At 46.6% G+C, this 20,326-nt stretch overlaps 1 protein-coding gene across 5 annotated transcripts in view; it reads left to right on the top strand.

Moving 5' to 3' along the window:
* The window catches only part of SVEP1 (sushi, von Willebrand factor type A, EGF and pentraxin domain containing 1), a 1,063,460-nt gene that overhangs the window by 612,087 nt on the left and 431,047 nt on the right, over nucleotides 1-20,326 (top strand). For all 5 annotated transcript variants that reach the window (XM_085641350.1, XM_085641349.1, XM_085641348.1 and 2 more), the window contains exon 18: nucleotides 5,568-5,729. In XM_085641350.1, the coding sequence (XP_085497476.1) occupies nucleotides 5,568-5,729 (162 nt within the window). The remainder of the gene's footprint in view (nucleotides 1-5,567; nucleotides 5,730-20,326) is intronic.

Below are 20,326 nucleotides of genomic sequence, written 5' to 3'. Positions count from 1 at the left end.
GCACCACTGAAAAAACGTCAAAGCAAACCTGGCAGCAAGAAGGCCTCATGGTTCAACGATGATCTTAAGAAGTCCAAGAAACTTTGCCGCTCCCTTGAAAAGGCCTGGAAAAAAGACCCATCCACTAGCACCAAGGACGCCTTCAAAAACGCCACCCGCACACACCACCAACTAATCCGAAAGGCCAAGAAAACAGCATTCAAGGATCGACTTGACAACAACGCCCACAACAGCAAGGAACTTTTCAACATCGTCAAAGAATTCTCCAACCCCTCAGCCAACTCCAACGACATCACCCCCTCTCAAGCCCTCTGCGACTCCCTAGCCTCATTCTTCCACAACAAGATTGCAGACATTCACAACAGCTTCGACAACCAACCCGGAGACCAACCCACCCAACCATTTGCTGAACATTCTCCCCCCGTAAACACCCTCAACGACTGGAACCCAATCTCCACTGAGGACACAATCCGCCTGATGAATTCCATCCACTCAGGATCCCCCACAGACCCATGTCCTCACCACATCTTCAACAAAGCAGACTCCGTCATAGCACCGCACCTCCGAGACGTCATCAACTGCTCCTTCAACTCCGCCACCTTACCGGAAAACTGGAAACACGCTGAACTCACCGCCCTTCTGAAAAAACCCACAGCGGACCCCACCGAACTCAAAAACTACCGCCCCATTTCGCTCCTTCCATTCCCGGCCAAAGTCATCGAGAAAGCCGTCAACAACCAGCTCGCCGCCTTCCTCGAAGCCAACAAATCCCTCGACTCCTCACAATCTGACTTCCGAGCAAAACACAGCACTGAGACCGCCCTAATCGCAGCAACAGACGACATTCGAACTCTATTGGACAATGGAGACACAGTCGCCCTCATCCTCCTCGACCTCTCTGCAGCATTCGACACAGTCTGCCACAGCACCCTGTCACAACGCCTCAATAACATCGGAATACAAGGAAAAGCACTTGAATGGATCACCTCTTTCCTCTCCGGAAGAACCCAGAGAGTCCGCCTCCCACCTTTCAAGTCCGAGGCCACTGAAGTCATCTGTGGCGTACCACAAGGATCATCACTCAGCCCCACCCTCTTCAACGTCTACATGAGACCCCTCGCGGCCATCGCCCGCCAACACAACCTCAACATCATCTCTTACGCGGATGACACTCAACTAATCCTTTCTCTCACCAATGACCCCAGCACCGCCAAAACTAACCTACACGAAGGAATGAAAGAAGTTGCCGAATGGATGAAACAAAGCCGTCTGAAACTGAACTCAGACAAAACAGAAGTCCTCATCTTAGGTACATCCCCCTCTGCATGGGACGACTCCTGGTGGCCGGAAGCCCTTGGAAAAGCACCCATCCCGACAGACCACGCACGGAACCTAGGCGTCATCCTGGATTCTTCACTCTCAATGAACAGACAAGTCAGCGCCGTATCCTCATCCTGCTTCAACATTCTTCGCATGCTCAGAAAAACATTTCGCTGGATCCCCACCGAAACAAGGAAAACAGCCACCCATGCTCTAGTCACGAGCCGACTGGACTATGGAAATACCCTCTACGCAGGTACTACCGCTAAACTCCAGAAGAAACTCCAACGAATCCAAAACGCCTCAGCCAGGATCATATTAGACATCCCGCGCAACGAACACATCTCCAGTCACCTGAAAGACCTCCATTGGCTACCCGTCAATAAGAGAATCACTTTCCGACTGCTAACTCACGCACACAAATCACTCTACGACATCGGACCAGAATGCCTCAACTCACGACTGTCCTTCTACACCCCCTCCCGCCAACTACGTTCTTCCAACCAAGCCCTCGCCACTGTACCTCGCATCAACAGGACCACCATGGGAGGCAGATCCTTCTCATACCTGGCTGCTAAAACATGGAACTCACTCCCCGCTTACCTTCGCCTCACCCAGAACCACCTGGCATTCAGAAAACAACTTAAAACGTGGATATTTGACAAGTAATCCTCCTCCCCTTTCTAAGCGCCTTGAGACCCTCTGGGTATGTAGTGCGCTATATAAATTCTCTGACTTGACTTGACTTGACTTGTTGCCATTCGTCTTCCTCAATGTTTCCTAAGTCAGTCTACCAGTGTGCGTTGAGTCGTGTGAGCGTAGCAGGTAGGTTATTAATTATTTTTTTATACATCATGGTGATGGCTTTCCGAGCAATATAGTCTGTTTACAGTCTGTCTTCTAGTGGGGTGGCCTCTGGTATATCTTGACTAGATGGGATGACTGTTGTTATGGCGTGTCTGATTTGTGAGTAGCAGAATGTCTCAATTTCTGAAAGTTCGTATTCTATGAACAAGAGTAGTTTTCCCATAGGTCGCCTACCTTTGATATCCCAATAATATCCCAGTGATGGAATCCCCGACACGTAAGGAGATTTCACAGTATTTTTGCCTCCCAAAGGTGGGTAGCCTGTGTTAGTTTATTATGCCACCCTAGTGTCCCTGTCACTCTGTACCAAAGGGATACCGTCCATTCCTTTAGACCTGTTATGTGTTGGTGACTTGGAGTGTTGTACAGGGAGGTTTTATAACACCCTGGACCCATGAGCCATCTATCCATTCGATACGCAGGGTCATCATGAGGACGGTGTACCCAGTGGTTTACAACCATTAACTGGGCTGCCCAGTAGTACGTCACATCGAGCAGTGCTATCCCCCCATCGTACCATTCCCGGGTCAATTTTTGAATCGCTATTCATGGCAGTTTACCATTCCATATTAATGTCCTAGTTTCCCCTTCTATCATCTTAAAGCATGTGTCAGGGATTTTGTGTGGTGTGTTTTGTAGGATATAGAGGAACCTAGGAAGGGCCATCATTTTAAAGAGAGCTGCTCGGCCGAGAAGGGAAACTCCCATTTTCGAAGCTTGTTTTGTCTGAGTAAATATATTTGCAGAGTGAGCCTCTTTAATATGGTGTCCATTTGGCAAACCTACAGTGCTGTGAGAGGAGCCACTGCAGCTGAAGCTCTTTTCACAGCACAGAGATACCCGCAGTGTAGGCAGGGATCGCTAAGCAGTGCAGATGACTGGGACATCCATCAGGGTCTGAATGGCCCCTTTGGTCTAAAAAGTGATTGCTCCAAAAAAGACGTTACCTTTATCTTTTTGCCTGCTTCCCTGAAAAATATGCCTATTTGTGTGAATTTAGATGCTACCGATAAGCAGGCCTACACATGCGCAACTTCCTACGGTCAGTTATTCTTAGCTATTTAGCACACTCACAAACGTTGGGGGCTAGCCCACAATGAATTAAGACATAGTCTTAGAGTGTTGTTCCTCTTCAGTTGTGTGCCCTTTTGTATTTCACAGATAGAATATCTTATCCTAGATTGTTGGGAGAGTGGTATTCACTTTTTGATTTTAACACTATTCGAAAATTGTTGCATGGATGAAAGCTCCACATACCCATTACTTCAACTGGGTGACTTGCTGCTGCTCAGTGCTGTGTGCAGTACTTAATGTGAGCTGGTGGTAGCCGGTGGGGCCCACTGACGCTCATTTTGTGGGACCGGCACATATTTTCCTTCATCAGATATTGACCACTAGCAAAACGGTAAAAACACACAGACGGGAAAGTGAGATTAATGGACAGCAGTGTCTGGTAGTGGATTAAAGAGGCCTGAGGTGAATTCAAGACTACGCAGTCGTGACGGCTGCCTGGAAGCAGCAGTGGGGCGTGTGGGGGGAAGGGGTGGGGGTGGATCACTTTAAAAAAAACATACTTACTTCCCGGCCGGCCGACTGGCTGACTGCTGCCGCCTCACCTGCATGTGTCCTCTTCCTGGCTTCTTTTGAGAAACAGGAAGCAGGAAGCACCAGGGCTTCCAAGCTCCCCTCAGCCAATCACAGCACTGCAATGCAGCGTTGTGATTGCTTGCAGGGTGATTGGTCTGAGCACCGTGACACGGCACTCAGCCAGGGGCTGTAGGGGTGGGCATGTTCTCCAATGAGGCTGTAGTGCAGCCTGCATGGAGAACAGGGAAAGCGCACATGACTGTTTTGAATGGCCTGAGAGGGCCGACCAAACAGTCATTGCACACTTAGTAGTGTTGTATCACTCCTTCCCTGCTCGTCAGTCCCTCCCCATCCCCTTCACACAAGCTGCTGCAGCAGAAGGACAAATAAAGTGACAATAACAATAGTTATTATCATTTTTATTTTCTTCCTTTCTTTTGCTGCTTCAAGGCAGTATGAAGACGCTCCTCCGCGTTAGCAGGAGGAGCGTCACTGAGACTACGCAGCATTATTATTCGGCGCACCGATTTGTATAACACCGCTTCCTGGATCAGAGCTTTGTGCACCGACTCTCATTCTCTTACATGACGGAGAGCCTCTGAAAATTAGCAATGTGTTAAGAGAGCTGAGGCAGCTTCATGATTTGGGATTCCTCTCAAGTCTGTGCAGCCAGTCCCTCCGTTGCTGCTGACTGCCATGTTCCTTTCCCAGGTTCCATTTTCTTAGCTTCCTTTGGTTAGAACAGAAGTCTCTGGTCAGGATGAGACTCTCGCCAACAGAAGTCCCTTTGCACAGTATTGAGGGAAATTGATTCCCATTCTGCCGATATGGCCAGTCCCAGGCCAATCTTGCCTGTTCACCCACACAGCCAGGTGTTAACAGGAGATACACAGGCTCAGCCACAGTCCAGTCCTCATCTGTGCCTCCTCCACTGCTGCACGGTCTTCTGCTCCTGGGGCGATCAATGGAACCTGAAACCAGCAGGGCCACCAATACCTTCCTAGGGTAACAGGGACTCAACTACAGGACAGAATGGGCTTTACGTCTGTAGTCACCATTTCACCTGTTGGTATCAGAAGAAGCACACAAGCGGCATTTGGTTTTCCTGGGATGTACAGACTTTCAGGGGCTCACAAAAGAGGCATCTGCCCTGGCGCTGCAGGAGGCCACGCCTCGAGTGGTGATAGTAGGGACAGTATCTACTATATTGTCGAAATCATGGCACAGTATAATTGAATGCATGATTTTTATTGGCAACAAATTTATATTAGACTAATATATCTATTTTTCCTTCTGGATTAGGGTTTTTTTTCAGGTGCATAACCAGTGTTATTTACTTGTGCAATGAAATACAGTGATTGCTATCCAGTGACATTCATTTCTCTAAGGGTTGGTCTTTTATAATATAATCAGTTTGAGAAGGAGTGTAAAAATCAATGATTAAAAGTAGAAGAACAATAGTAATTAAACAATCGTGACACTCAGCTACAACATGTCACACACGCTTGTTTTGATTGGGACCTGGTGAAAAAACCCCACAAGATGCCAGTTAGGCAAGCGATAATGAGGTACGGGAAGCGCCGAGGGCTATCCTAGGATCCAGTCAGCACCGCTGCACGTTCTTGCCAAGGGGCAGGTGAAACTGCTCATTCCTGACTGATAACTTGGCCAAAACATGTTAAAAACTTTAGACAAGCTAACTGCTGCCCAGGTTGCGTCGTGCGATTCTTTATAAAGGATACGACAGTGCTAACATTTGTTGTTGATTTGGTTTCGTTTCACTTGCTTTCTAGCTCAGTGCAAGCTCGGAACATTTTCTTCCAGTGGTCTTGAGACGTGCGAGTCCTGCCCGCTTGGCTCATTCCAGCCAGCCCCTGGCTCCAGAACCTGCGAAGCCTGTCCAAAAAGGATGTCGACCGTGAAAAGGGGCGCTATTGACATGTCTGAATGTGGAGGTTCGTCATTTTATGCTACTAATGCAACACTGTGAAATGAAATTTGAAAGAATTGCTTCTTTTATTATTATTTTAGGCGCATGGGAACTTTAGAAACTATAATGGTGTCATGCATTGATTTTTGGAGGTCACAAACACTTAAAAAACGCAGAATGGTTTGCAACGGCCAACAACTAGACTTGTATTACCATAAATATCTGGGGGCAGATTTACAAGCCTCTTGCGACATTTTGCGCCGCTGTTACATCACTTTTGTGATGCAGTGGCGGCGTAAAAAATGCAGTCAATTTACAACGTAACGCATCTAGGGAGATGCGTAACGTTGTAAAGCCCTGCATCACATTACATCTGCGTTCGGGTATAATGTATGCAGGGTGGGCGTTCCGAGTTGCATCGTGTTTGCGACATGACTCCAGCCATGCGTGACTTTTGCCGCAACGGATGCGTAAGATTTTCAGACGCATCCGTCAATCCTTGCGCCATGGTGGGTCGTATTGTAAATACGGCGCATCCATGGTGGCGCAAGGGTTTCTCAGGGTGGTGCAGGGAAAGAGACGCATCTCTATAGATGGGTCACTTTCTTGTAAATCTGCCCCTAGGTGTCAGTGGATGTAGCACACACAGGATCATATCAAAACCTGCACAATCAGATGGACATGGCTGTTGGACAGGTAGATATTCTTACAGTGAAATGGATTAGTGATGCTTGTACGGAAATAAACGTATGCTAGGATCTGGGAAGACACTAACACATGGGCAAAAATGTGTCTTATACTTTCTGTAGAGAGCTACAAACACTGTAAAAAGCCTCTAAGGCACCTGGATACAGGGAGGGACAAAAAACTGCAGCAGCATGATACAGATGGAAACTAGAAATAGTAATACATGAGCACTGGTACAGGTAGACATGGACACTGGAACCCCAAGACACAGACACTGGTGTAAGGTTAGATACATATGATAGTGAAGAAAGAAAGACAGACAGTAGATAGTTGGGCTGGGAGAGATGTAAACTGAGTCAGGGAGACACAGGTGGAAACTGAAATACACAGACATAAGCACTGGTACAGGTAGACATGGACACAGGAATGCCAAGACACAGACATTGTGATATGGAGACACATGCAATAAAAGGGAGAGACACCTACAAGGTGATAGGGAACAAAGACATATGCGCCATGAAGAACATATACTGTGTTCAGTGAACAGAGACAATTTCTGCCCAATAACAATGTTATTTAGAACAAGTTGACCGATTAACACAGATTATCACATTTATTGTCACAGTGCAAAGGTCAAATTTCATTTTATTACCAAAATAGAGGGTAACTGACTTGAAAAAACTCGGTATTATAAAGTCTAGAGTCACTTCACAGATAAAGCCAACTGAGACCATACTACCAATCCTTGGTTATTGCGATTTGAACTCTCTTCTTGGATTTTACCCCTCTGCTCTGTTTATGGTTAATTTTATTTGTTATAATTACCGCACAAGAACTGCCATAATGCAAACATGTAGTTCCTCTCAGTGGAATATGCTGTTTATTATCATTTTTGAGGGAAGGGAGGGGCATTGTGACCAGCTCTAGGCTTCATATCTTGTGACAATGCACCTCTATATACTCAAAATTACACTCTGGACATCTGAATATATAAACAAAATGTTTTAAAGTAACTGTAGTAATAAATGACATTTATTACTACAGGGCAAAGGTCAAATCCCATGTAATTATAATAGGAGAGAGATGGATGCTAATCATCACGTCACTGTTTTACACTACGGGCCATGCAATGGCACTATGCTTTGGACCTGCTTAAATACCTGGGTTTATAACTAAGACATAATAAAGAGCAACAATCCATTAGCCATACATAAGGACATGCAAATATCAATACATGATACTTCACTATTTTTGAGGGAGAACAGGGACAGCAGGGCCCATTTGTGGTCTTTGCCTCTTATAAGTCCTGTCCCTTCCACACGCACAAAGCGGTACAAAAGGGGGTGGTGATGGACGGAGCATCAGAACCAATCAAACACTCACACCCAGTCAACAGATCTGGGTTTGATCCATCACCGTTCTTTAGCCCACTCTGCCACCCCAGTTCAGACATGGCCATATGCAAATCAGTCTGACCCTGTGCCTCATGGGAACAGTCCAGCCCAAACTGCCAAGCCATGCCTTCCCTGGACCGGAAACAAGTTTCCTAGGACCGGTTTCTGGCATTTCAGCCATCTTCAGCCAGGCTTGCTTGAATCCAGTGGCAAAGTGAGCAAGGGACTCACGTCTGAGCATACCCTGCCAACTTATGGCGAACAAAGTGGTACAAAAGGGGGTGGTGATGGACGGAGCATCAGAATCAATCAAACACTCACACCCAGTCAACAGATCTGGGTTTGATCCATCACCGTTCTTTAGCCCACTCTGCCACCCCAGTTCAGACATGGCCATATGCAAATCAGTCTCACCCTGTGCCTCATGGGAACAGTCCAGCCCGAACTGCCAAGCCATGCCTTCCCTGGACCGGAAACAAGCTTCCTAGGACCGGTGTCTGGCATTTCAGCCGTCTTCAGCCAGTCTTGCTTGAATCCAGTGGCAAAGTGAGCAAGGGACTCACGTCTGAGCATACCCTCAGGGCGGATCAAACCCAGATCTGTTGACTGGGTGTGAGTGTTTGATTGATTCTGATGCTCCGTCCATCACCACCCCCTTTTGTACCGCTTTGTTCGCCATAAGTTGGCAGAGTATGCTCAGACATGAGTCCCTTGCTCACTTTGCCACTGGATTACTTAGAGAAGTGCATTCGAACTTCACAGTAACGTTCTGCATGTGCTGCTGCTGCGATTCAGTTTAATGACCCCAGAGCATGGGACAATCTGTCTGATAAAAGGACTTTCATTGCTGAGCAAGGAAAGGTAGCTTGACCCTTAACCTTAACTTTATCTGGCTGTCTCGTCCCTAGTTGCAGATAATTGTACTTCATGGTAGGGTACAGCTTTGCGCCCGGTTATGCAGCTCAACGCCGAGATCAGCCCAGTCTCCCTGCCCGAGCGTTTCGACATCACCTAGCAGGCTAAAGATATTGCCCCAGCGCATCCCGGACTTGCCGCCTAAAACCCACGGCTGCCTACCCGAAGGGGTGCAACGCAGTGCCGCTAGGACAGTGTGTCCGCAAAACAATGCAGACCATTACAATACCTCAACCCATCAGCCGCATCGCATCTGTCCCACCAGCCAGGGAAAGTAACCACGGCATACCACGCACCACCTGATCCTCGGCAGGCTGCCGGCAAGCCCATCAGGCTGGGCCCGACCCGTTCCCCAACTTGCAGCTCCCTCGCAACCGTCCCGGCCCTAACACCCACTCACAAATGGGAGAGGAACCCAGGCAGCTTAAACTCCCGGACCGCCAACAACAAGGAGGCTGGCTGGCCGGCCCAGTGGAGGCCCCTGCCGTCCCTCACTCACTCACCACCTACTTTGCCGCCCGCGATGACGACGACCCGGAAAGCCTAGGACGGACTCACACAGCACTAGCATCAGTGCACCCCTAGATTGCTTCACCGTCCTATCTTTGCTGTCAGCGTGGTGAACACAGCTGTGTGTTACACTGTAGTGCGGCATTATACTGCCATCTCCTTAATCAGTAGTAACCTTAGGCAGCATATGTGCCCCGCGCAAAGACGACCCCCGCTGTGCCCCCTGAGACACCCATGCCCGACCAACCTACCCTTCGAGTTGGCCGCCCGCCCAATCACTGTGCCGCTGACTGCTCGACCAAGACACAACTGTGCATTGGATGCGCTGGAAATACACCCGGCCAGGCCAGAGCACCCTCTCGGTCCCAGCATGCTATACAAGAGGGAAAGGAGGGACTCGGGAGCGTTGCCCTCTAACCCGCAGGCCGTGGCCAAATGTGGAGATTACCACTAACCTAACTTCCGGCGATGTTCAGACCCGACCAGGCAAACAAGAACACGACCTCCAAACCCAGTCACGGGCTCAAGCCAATGACGCTAGACCCACAGTCGAGACGGCATGCCCGGCGCAACAGAGGACGCTAGGAAGGCCGGGGGAGGTATATGTACCCTCTCCGACCTTGGCGCGTCAGAAGTGATGCGCCTAGCGCGCCAAGACGAGAGGGCTCTTCCCAGAGGCCAAACACTGGTAAGGGTGGGAAGTGCCCAAATGGCACTAAAGGGCTGCCCTGTTAGGGTGGCCCCCTGCGGGTTCCGCGGGCAGCTTCAATCGCATTACATAAGGTCACAGTCTGAAGGAGTGATGATCTAAGGTAGAGCCAGATCCAGAAGACCTAGAAGAAGCAGCACTGCTAATGCAAAACAAGGGCTTTGACCTTTGCACTGTAGTCTTAAATGCCAGAATTTGCATTTACTACGACATTTGATCCAAATAACATGCTTTAGTGGGCAACATTTTTTTTCTCAGGATTAGCATATATATATATATATATATATATATTCAGTGAAAAAACCATAGGTTTCACACACGTTATAGTTAGGAATTAGCATTTAAAAAACCTTAGAAATTCAGTGAAAAAACCATAGGTTTCACACATGTTATAGTTAGCTGGACATTTTACTCGTAAAAAACCAATGAAATTGCCCCGTTATAGTTAGTTCAGCTAACTATAACTCGCGCGCCCGCAATGCACTGCTGATGACGTCACATATTACATCACTCATGACATGGTCAGTGACATCACTCATGACATCACTCATGACATTCCAAATGACATCACTGATGACATCATCCAGTGAATGTGTATTTTTCTGAAAATTAAATATGTTTTATTTATGTATATCTCAAGGACGATGGAAGAATAAATGGGTATATAAGTGTCTAAATGGATGATTTGTTTTTGAAAAATTGATTGTATAACTGACTGATTAAGTGTATCTTAGTGAATACATGGCTTAGTGAGTAATGTTTAAATATGTAAATATCTGTATCAGTCTCTCACTTTGTGTATAAGTGGCTGCATGGGTTGGTGAGTAGCTACATGGGTGTCTATATAGGTTATTAGTTGGTTTTTTGAGTATCAGTCTGAGTGTCTGCATGGTTCGGTGGGGGGTATTACGTAGTGCATAAGTGCATGAATGAGTGACTCACTGTTAGTATGTGTTGAAGACAGCATGTGTGCAGGACTGTATGGGTGGATGAGTGTGTGTATGGGTGTGTTAGTGAGTGAATGACTGTCTCAATAGTGTCTTTACGAGTAACTACATATGTTTTAAACTAGTATATGTGACTATTGGTGTATATAAGTGAGTATGTGTGAGAGTGAGAGATTGAAAGAGTTCCTGTATGAATAAGTATGTGTTTCTATAAGTGATTGTTTAAAAGAGTAAGTATGTGTAAGTTTCCGTAGAAGTAAGTGTGATGGTGTGTGTATAACTGTATATGCAAGTAAATGTATGTTTGATTCTTTATTAGCATGAGTGAATATGTGTGTGAGTAACTCTATGGATGAGTGACAATGTGTAACAGGATGTATAGGTGTATGAGTACATATGATGAGTGAGTACATGTATGAGTGACTGTATAGGACTGTTGGTGAATGAGTGGATGTGTATGTGGATCTTAGAATTACTGAAGAGGTTGTTGTAACTGGTATTGGTATGTCCATTGTTTTGAAAATTTTAGTCTCTATTTTTGAATGTGTGTATCAAAGGTTATATTAGGGTGAGAGGAGGTCTGCCACTCTATCACAAGGATGATGTCATCAGTGATGTCATCAGCGATGTCATTTGAGATGTCATCAGTGATGTCATGAGTGATGTCACTGACCATGTCATGAGTGATGTAATATGTGACGTCATCAGCAGTGCATTGCGGGCGCGCGAGTTATAGTTAGCTGAACTAACTATAACGGGGCAATTTCATTGGTTTTTTACGAGTAAAATGTCCAGCTAACTATAACATGTGTGAAACCTATGGTTTTTTCACTGAATTTCTAAGGTTTTTTAAATGCTAATTCCTAACTATAACGTGTGTGAAACCTATGGTTTTTTCACTGAATTTCTAAGGTTTTTTAAATGCTAATTCCTAACTATAACGTGTGTGAAACCCATGGTTTTTTCAGTGAATTTGCAAGGTTTTTTAAATGCTAATTCCTAACTATAACGTGTGTGAAACCTATGGTTTTTTCAGTTTATTTTTTTCGTTTTTTTAAATGCTAAGTTACTTTACGCCATTCGTGGCGTGCGCGCCCACTTAACGCCACCAAAAGCACAGGGGGTGGGGTCAATGTGGATAGTGGTTTTTTATTTCGATTTTATATTTTTATTATAACTTAATGCAATTTTTTTAATTTCATTTTTTGTAAGCCTTTTTTTAATAATTTATGTACTATATCCTGCATTATCGAAAGGTTTTTTTTAATGCATTTTTTTCCGTGCGCGTACGGTAAGCTGACGCTACGCGCTTGTAAAATACGCGTACGGTAAGCTGACGCTACGCGCTCTGGACGTAATTAGTGCAGCGCGCCTACGTGATACGTGCGTGCCGTACGCGTATACCCGGAAGCAACGTCGCGGTTACGCAGGGGCGTGTAATGCGCATGCGCGATACGTGATACGTGCGTGCCGTACGCGTACACCCGGAAGCAACGTCGCGGTTACGCAGGGGCGTGTAATGCGCATGCGCGAAAGTGACGTAAGCGCTGCGTAAGCGCACCGTAAGCGTCACGTGCGCGCACGGTAGGCCATGTGACTTACAAAGAACACTTTTTATTGGTTGAAATTACTTTCACTTCCAGAAACTTCCCACACCACACCCATTCCCCTCTTTACTGCTTGAAAGAACACTTTTCATTGGTTGATACTACTTTCAGTTCCAGATTCTTCCCACACCACACCCATTCCCCTCATTTCTGCTTGTGATTCTCTAGGAGCAGGAGCTGGATTGACATTGGGATACAATGGCAGAACAGCAGAGCTCTTCTGAGAGTGAGGCCAGCAGCACCACCATGATCCAGAGAAGGAGGAAACAAAAGACTTCTTTTGTATGGGAGTATTTCACTTTTCCAGAGGGGGAGAAAAAGGTCAATGCTCCAAAGGTCACTTGCATACTTTGTGATCGTGTTTTATCAAGAGGAAATCCAAGTAGGAAATATTCCTTTGGAAATCACTCTATGATGAGACACCTTCAGGACAGACACCCAAGGACCTTTGCTCGACATACTGGAGAAAACTCTTCAGTAAGTCACCAGAGCCCAGCCTCAGATGCTCAGCCGAGTACATCATCGGCAGCTCAGCTGAGCCCTTCCTCTGTTGTTGGAGCATCACCTTCTTCTTTTCCTTTGGACATCAACCCTCGATTTGCGAGTGTTGAAATGAGGTGTACAAAATGTGGTGGTCTTATTGCTTTTGGGGAGGTCAGTCTTCCCCTTATTAACAATAAGATAGACCAGCATGTTTGTAGACGCTCATAATACTCCCATTCTTTCTTTCCTCCATCCCTGTATGAACCCAACGGCTCTTATAAGAGCCAACCTTACCTCACAATTTTTTTTATTTTTTTTTAAGCTTCCCTTTTCGCAAAATTTTTTTTTCCGTGCGCGCACGGTACGCGTAATTCCGCAGGTCGCCGTGCGCGTACGCTACGCGCATACGGCGATTTTTCGAAAAATATATTTTTTTTATTTTTGCCCTTGAGGGTCCTTCTGGGACCCCCTGACCAAGGCTAGGGGGTCAGGAACTGTCGAGCCTGCCCCCTTTTCACATTATCCACCTTTTTTATTCACCCCCCTGACAGTTCGAGAGAGAAAATGGCGGCCGCCGCTTCCTGGTTTCGACCGATTCGAATGTTTACTAAGATCTAACAGCCAATCAGAATCGCGCTCGCGCACGCCACCGTACGCGTACCGTAAGCTTACCGTAAGCTTACCGTAAGCGCACGGTAAGCGCACCGTAAGCTTCCACAGATATATATATTGATTTAAAGGCTATTTTCTCAGGATCTACTGAACAGATTTACACCAAACCTACAAAAGGCACTTCCTTGACCTGAGGACTACCTCTCTGCCAAATTTCTAGTAATTCTGTTCAGCCGTTCGGGCTGTAGCTCGTTCTAAAGGTCCTATGGAAAAATGCATGGGAAAAACGCGTTTTGGGACCCCCCTTTTATCTCAGCCCCCGCTTGACGAACCCCCCCGAGACTTTCAGGGTAGGAGCGGAGCGTAGCGCCCCACCTATTTTGAGAAATTCGCGAGGATTCGTCGACCGGCGCCAAAGTTATTCAAAATAGAATGTTGAGGTTTTCCTATGGAAACGTGGTCCTAACTATAACTACCTACTGGCGACCGCCAGTAGGTAATATCTATATCTATATCTATTATATATATATATATATCTATGTTCGAGGCATATGAGCTGCAGATTACACACTGCGCATAGATCGCCATCTGGTGTTGGGCCCGGATGTTGCAGTTGTTTTTCTCTTGGAAAGTCTTTGGAAGTCACGAGGTATGTGGCTCCTCCTTTGGATCATATTGTGCATGGGCTTCGGCTCCATCCTCAGATCATTTTTTTCCGCCATCGGGCTCGGATGTGTTCTTTGCGCACCAGTTTGGAACCGTTCCAGTTTTCCTGTTCGGTGCGCAATCCTCCCCCCATCGAAGGTATTGTCTCGCTCGCGTTCTCCTACACTCGACGCGACTCTCAACAATCTAAGTCTTCGATTCCGGTCGTCGACGAAGGCCTTCAGGGCCACCTGGGCTCCGGTCCTGGCTGATGGAAAGGACTCCATTTAAGAAGTGTCCTCGATGTTGGTCGAGGTTTCCCCACAACGATCTCCATGAGGTGTGCAACCTCTGCCTCTCCCCAGAACACGAGGCAAGGGACTGTCCAGCTTGCGCCTCCTTCCGATCGAAGAAGACGATCTGGGACCGACGAGCAAGGAGAACAATGGCACACTCGTCGACATCGATCCCCGACGACATCTTCAAAGAAGGTGTCGATGTCCCCGAACAACAGCACACCGAAGAGGGCCTTGTCAGCGCCTCCGAAGCTGATGACTCCGACGTTGAGGACATTACTCCGGCACAGAGGGGCGTGAGTACAAACGTTGACCCTGACCCAAAACCCCCCTCCACGCCATTGAAAAGCCGAAAAGCCTCGACTCCCAAACCTCGAAGCCGAAAGTCACCTCGGAACCGAGGAAGTCAAAAGACACTGTTAAACCCCACAGTTCGAAACCAAGAACCAGTGCCGAGTCGATGCCGAAAAAACCCACGTCTCCGACACCATCGGCACCGAAGGATCTGCCCCTTACAGACGAACTGTTTCGACCCGATCCTTACCAAAAAACCCTTGTAAAAGATCCAAAGACTGGTCATTTGTCGCTTAGCACCAGAAAAAGACCACTGGACAAGCCTGCACCAGCTCCACCACCAAAAAGGAGAGACTTTGCCACCTCCCCTTTGAGGATTCCTTCACCTCCTCCTCCACCTCCTCCTCCTCCTTCTCCTCCCCCACCTCATCATTCTCCTACACCATCTCCAGATGAGGATGATGATGACGACATCTATGACACAGGTGATGGGGCGGACAACCAACCAACAGGGGACCCTACTTCTACAGGCTCCCCAGACCCATGGGACGACTACAACATCTCAGACGTCCCTAACGTCCCGCAGGATGAGCTTTACCCTTCTAGACCCTCCTCCCAGAGGACACCATGGGTTTTAACCAAATACTCCATAGGGCTGACCGCTACCACGGGGTTGATCTCCACACAGACCCCGTAGAGGAGGACTTCCTCTTAGATACATTCGACACTGCACAGAGGTCTACCTCAATCCTGCCAATGCTTAAGGAAGTTATTAAGCACGCACCAGAGGTTTTTAAAGACCCAGTTAGGGCCAGGGTCATTAAGACACGTATTTAGAAAAAATATAAAGCCGCCCCAACAGACCCACCCTATATTAAAGGCCCCGTACCATTAGAGTCCCTGGTAGTCTCCAATGCGAGGAAACGCACCAATTCCCAGGCATCAGGTGAGGCACCACCGCCAGATAAGGAGTCTAAACTCCTAGACGCCTCTGGTAAACGGACAGCGTCCCAGGCGTCCAACATCTGGCGTATCGCTAACAACCAAGCGCTCCTAGCCAGATATGACAGGGCACATTATGATGAGCTGGAGACAATCATGCAACACCTCCCTGATAAATATAAACATAAGGCCAACGAATTGATTCAAGAGGGCAAAAACATTACAAACACTTCCATTTGTTGTGCCCTCGATGCAGCTGACACCGTTTCCAGGGCCATTAATACCAGCACCCTTCTGCGTAGGCATGCTTGGGTACGCATCTCGGGTTTCAAACCTGATGTTCAAAAAGTTCCATCCTCAACCACCCCTTTGATGACAAACCTCTGTGTGGTCCTAATGTTGATATAGCCCTCGAAAAAATGAAGAAGGACACAGACACGGCAAAATCTATGGGAACCTTGCAGTCGCAAGCTCCCTTGCGCTCCTTTCGCCATTCCTCCTTTGGAAGCAACACCAGAGGCTACTCCTCCGACAGCGCCTCCACTTCATACAAAACCCCTACCCAATCCACCTTCACTAGAGGTTATCAGAGAGGCAGTTACAGAGGTAACAATAACAAAGGCAGAGGCAAAACTAACACCTCCCGCTCTGCCTCTACCCCCACCCAGTGACTTCCCTCCACTTCCCCCAGACTATTCCACTTCAGTTGGGGGCAGACTTCACAATTTCTTTCCTGTCTGGGCTACCATCACCTCAGACAGGTGGGTACAACAAATAATCCAATCAGGCTACTGTCTAGAGCTAACATCTACCCCCCCACCATTCCACCCAAACAGCGCCCAATGTCACAGGAACATTTGTCACTTCTAAAGCAGGAGGTAATCTCCCTCCTACAAAAAGATGCAATAGAACTAGTTCCTGCCCAACAACAAAACAAGGGAGTTTACTCCCTATATTTTCTCATACCAAAAAAGGACGGCTCTCTCAGGCCCATTCTGGACCTCAGACCCCTAAACCAATACATACACTCAGACCATTTTCACATGGTCACACTCCAGCAGGTGCTTCCTCTGCTCTCTCAAAACGACTTCCTAACCACCATAGACCTCAAGGACGCCTATTTCCACATTCCCGTTTACACCGCTCACAGGAAGTTTCTCAGATTCGCAATGGAAGGTCACCACTACCAATTCAAAGTACTCCCCTTCAGAGTCACCACAGCCCCAAGAGTGTTTACCAAGTGCCTAGCAGTAGTGGCAGCACACCTGAGAAGACAAAACATCCATGTCTTCCCATATCTAGACGACTGGCTTATAAAGGCCAGCTCATACAACCAGTATGTACAACACACGATCAGACTACTTCACGACCTGGGCTTCACAGTAAACTACACCAAGTCCCATCTGCATCCCTCCCACATATAACAATACCTCGGTGCCACCATAGACACCTCAAAGGCGTTAGCCTACCCCAGCCCTGCCCGGATAGCAAGCATACAAGCTCTTCGCGCCAAATTTCAACCTCAACACTCACTTTCATCCCTAGTGTTTATGCAACTTATAGGGATGATGGCCTCTTGCATATTCATAGTACCTCATGCAAGAGTCCAGATGCGTCCTCTCCAAGAGTGCCTAGCATGCCAATGGAACCAGGCTCAAGGGCAGCTAACAGATCTGGTGTTGGTAGACAGTTGTGCCCATCGCTCTCTGCAGTGGTGGACCACCATAAACCTTTCCAAAGGGCGACCGTTCCTAGAGCCGGTTCCTCAAATAGTTCTAACAGCGGACGCATCGCTCTCCGGCTGGGGAGCTCATCTACTACATCACACCATGCAGGGCAGGTGGACACCTCAACAAAAGTTACTCCACATCAACCATCTGGAGTTACTGGCCATATTTCTAGCCCTGAAAGCCTTTCAAACACATGTCTCAGGCAAGGCTGTCTTAGTCCGCACAGACAACAAGACAGCAATGTACTACATCCAAAAACAAGGCGACACACACTCTCTGCAGCTCTCTCAGCTAGCACAGACCATATGGAGGTGGGCCATACCTCAAAACATTTTTCTCCTAGCACAACATGTCCCAGGAGTCCAAAACACCATTGCGGATCTGTTAACTCAACAAATCGACGAGTGGGAACTTCATCCACATGTTCTTCAACCATTCTTTCAAACGTGGGGGCATCCACAAATAGACCTCTTCGCCACCCACGAAAACGCCAAATGCCTAAGCTTCGCCGCCAGATATCCACACCCATTGTCCAAAGGCAATGCGATATGGATGAACGGGTAAGGCAAATTTGCGTACGCTTTTCCGCCTCTCCCACTCATTCCATTAGTGGTGCGCAAACTACAGCAACACTCCCTAACTCTCATCCTAGTTGCTCCAACTTGGGCCAGACAAACGTGGTACACCACATTGCTGAAACTCTCCGTAGTTCCGCACTAAAAATTACACCTCTCTCCACACCTCTTAACCCAGAACCATGGAGAGATCAGACACCCGGACCTAGCTCAGCTCAACCTTGCGATCTGGCTCCTGAAATCCTAGAATTTGGCTACCTTAATCTTCCCCCTGACTGTATGAACGTCATTAAAGAAGCTAGACGTCCTACCACTAGAGCTTTCTACGCAGACAAGTGGAAACGATTCGTGATTTATTGTCACAACAATAATATCAATCCCTTGGATGTGTCTATCCAACACATCATAGGCTACTTACTACACCTACAAAGATGCAACCTAGCCTACACGTCTATTAGACTACACCTTGCTGCCATAGCAGCGTATCTACAAAATAGACAGCATCTATCCCTCTTTAGAGTACCTACCATAAAAACCTTCATAGAAGGTCTCAAACAAATAATTCCCCCTAGAGTGCCACCCTCACCAGTGTGGAACCTAAACATCGTTCTCCCAAGACTAATGGGGCATCCATTCGAACCTCTACGTAAATGCGATCTTCAATTTTTAACATGGAAAACAGCTTTCCTTGTAGCCATTACTTCCCTCAGAAGGGTCAGTGAAATACAAGCACTCACCATTCAAGAACCTTTTCTGCAAATGCATCATTATAAGGTTGTTCTCCGCACTAATCCAAAATTCCTTCCTAAAGTAATTTCTCCCTTTCACCTCAATCAATCTGTGGAACTGCCTGTATTCTTCACGCAGCCACGAACCATTGCAGAAAGAGCTCTGCACACCATAGCCATCAAAAGAGCTTTACTCTACTACATCGAGAGAACACAACCTTTTTGCAAGACCAAACAATTATTCGTGTCTTTCTCACCACCACACAAAGGCAACCCGATCTCCAAATCTGGGATAGCTAGGTGGATTGTTAAATGCATAGGGCCCGATTCACAGAACTAACTTAAGACAAAATCCTAAACTTACTACCATTTTGGTATTCACAGAAGGCACTTACTAATTTTGGTATTCACAGAAGGCACTTACTCATTTCGGTATTCACAGAAGTTAGGAGTCCTAACTTTAGAACTCCTAAATGCCTTCTGTGAATACCGAAAGTCTTAAAATTAGGATTTTTCTCAGTTTAGTAGTAGTATAGTTAGGACTCCTAACTTTAGGACTTCTAAATGCCTTCTGTGAATACCGAAACTCTTAAAATTAGGATTTTTCCCAATTTAGTAGTCCTAAATTTAGGACTCCTAACTTTAGGACTCCTAAATGCCTTCTGTGAATACCGAAAGTCTTAAAATTAGGATTTTTCTCAGTTTTGTAGTAGTATAGTTAGGACTCCTAACTTTAGGACTCCTAAATGCCTTCTGTGAATACCGAAAGTCTTAAAATTAGGATTTTTCTCAATTTAGTAGTCCTAAATTTAGGACTCCTAACTTTAGGACTCCTAAATGCCTTCTGTGAATACCGAAAGTCTTAAAATTAGGATTTTTCTCAATTTAGTAGTCTTAAGTTTAGACTTAGGACTACTAAATTGAGAAAAATCCTAATTTTAAGACTTTCGGTATTCACAGAAGGCATTTAGGAGTCCTAAAGTTAGGAGTCCTAACTATGCTACTACTAAACTAAGAAAAATCCTAATTTTAAGACTTTCGGTATTCACAGAAGGCATTTAGGAGTCCTAAAGTTAGGACTCCTAACTTCTGTGAATACCGAAATGAGTAAGTGCCTTCTGTGAATACCAAAATGAGTAAGTGCCTTCTGTGAATACCAAAATGGTAGTAAGTTTAGGATTTTGTCTTAAGTTAGTTCTGTGAATCGGGCCCATACAGATTTGCTACCACAAAGCAAAACAAACGCTATCTGTTCCCCCTAAAGCCCACTCTACACGTAAGATAGGGGCTTCCATGGCATTTTTAGGGAACATCCCCTTAGATGATATCTGCAAAGCAGCTACATGGTCTACACCACACACTTTCACTAAACACTATTGTGTAGATGTGCAAACTAAGCAACAAGCTAGTGTGGGCCAGGCTGTCCTTAAAACACTGTTTCAAACAACTGCAACAGATACTGGTGGTCACCGCTAAGAGGGGGTACTGCTACACAATCTATGCACAGTGTGTAATCTGCAGCTCATATGGCTCGAACGGAATATGCTA

The sequence above is a fragment of the Triturus cristatus genome, chromosome 2_2, assembly GCF_964204655.1.
Source record: "Triturus cristatus chromosome 2_2, aTriCri1.1, whole genome shotgun sequence".
NCBI lineage: Eukaryota > Metazoa > Chordata > Amphibia > Caudata > Salamandridae > Triturus > Triturus cristatus.
Note: the sequence above shows the minus strand (reverse complement) of the source record. Positions and strands in the feature narration are given on the sequence as shown.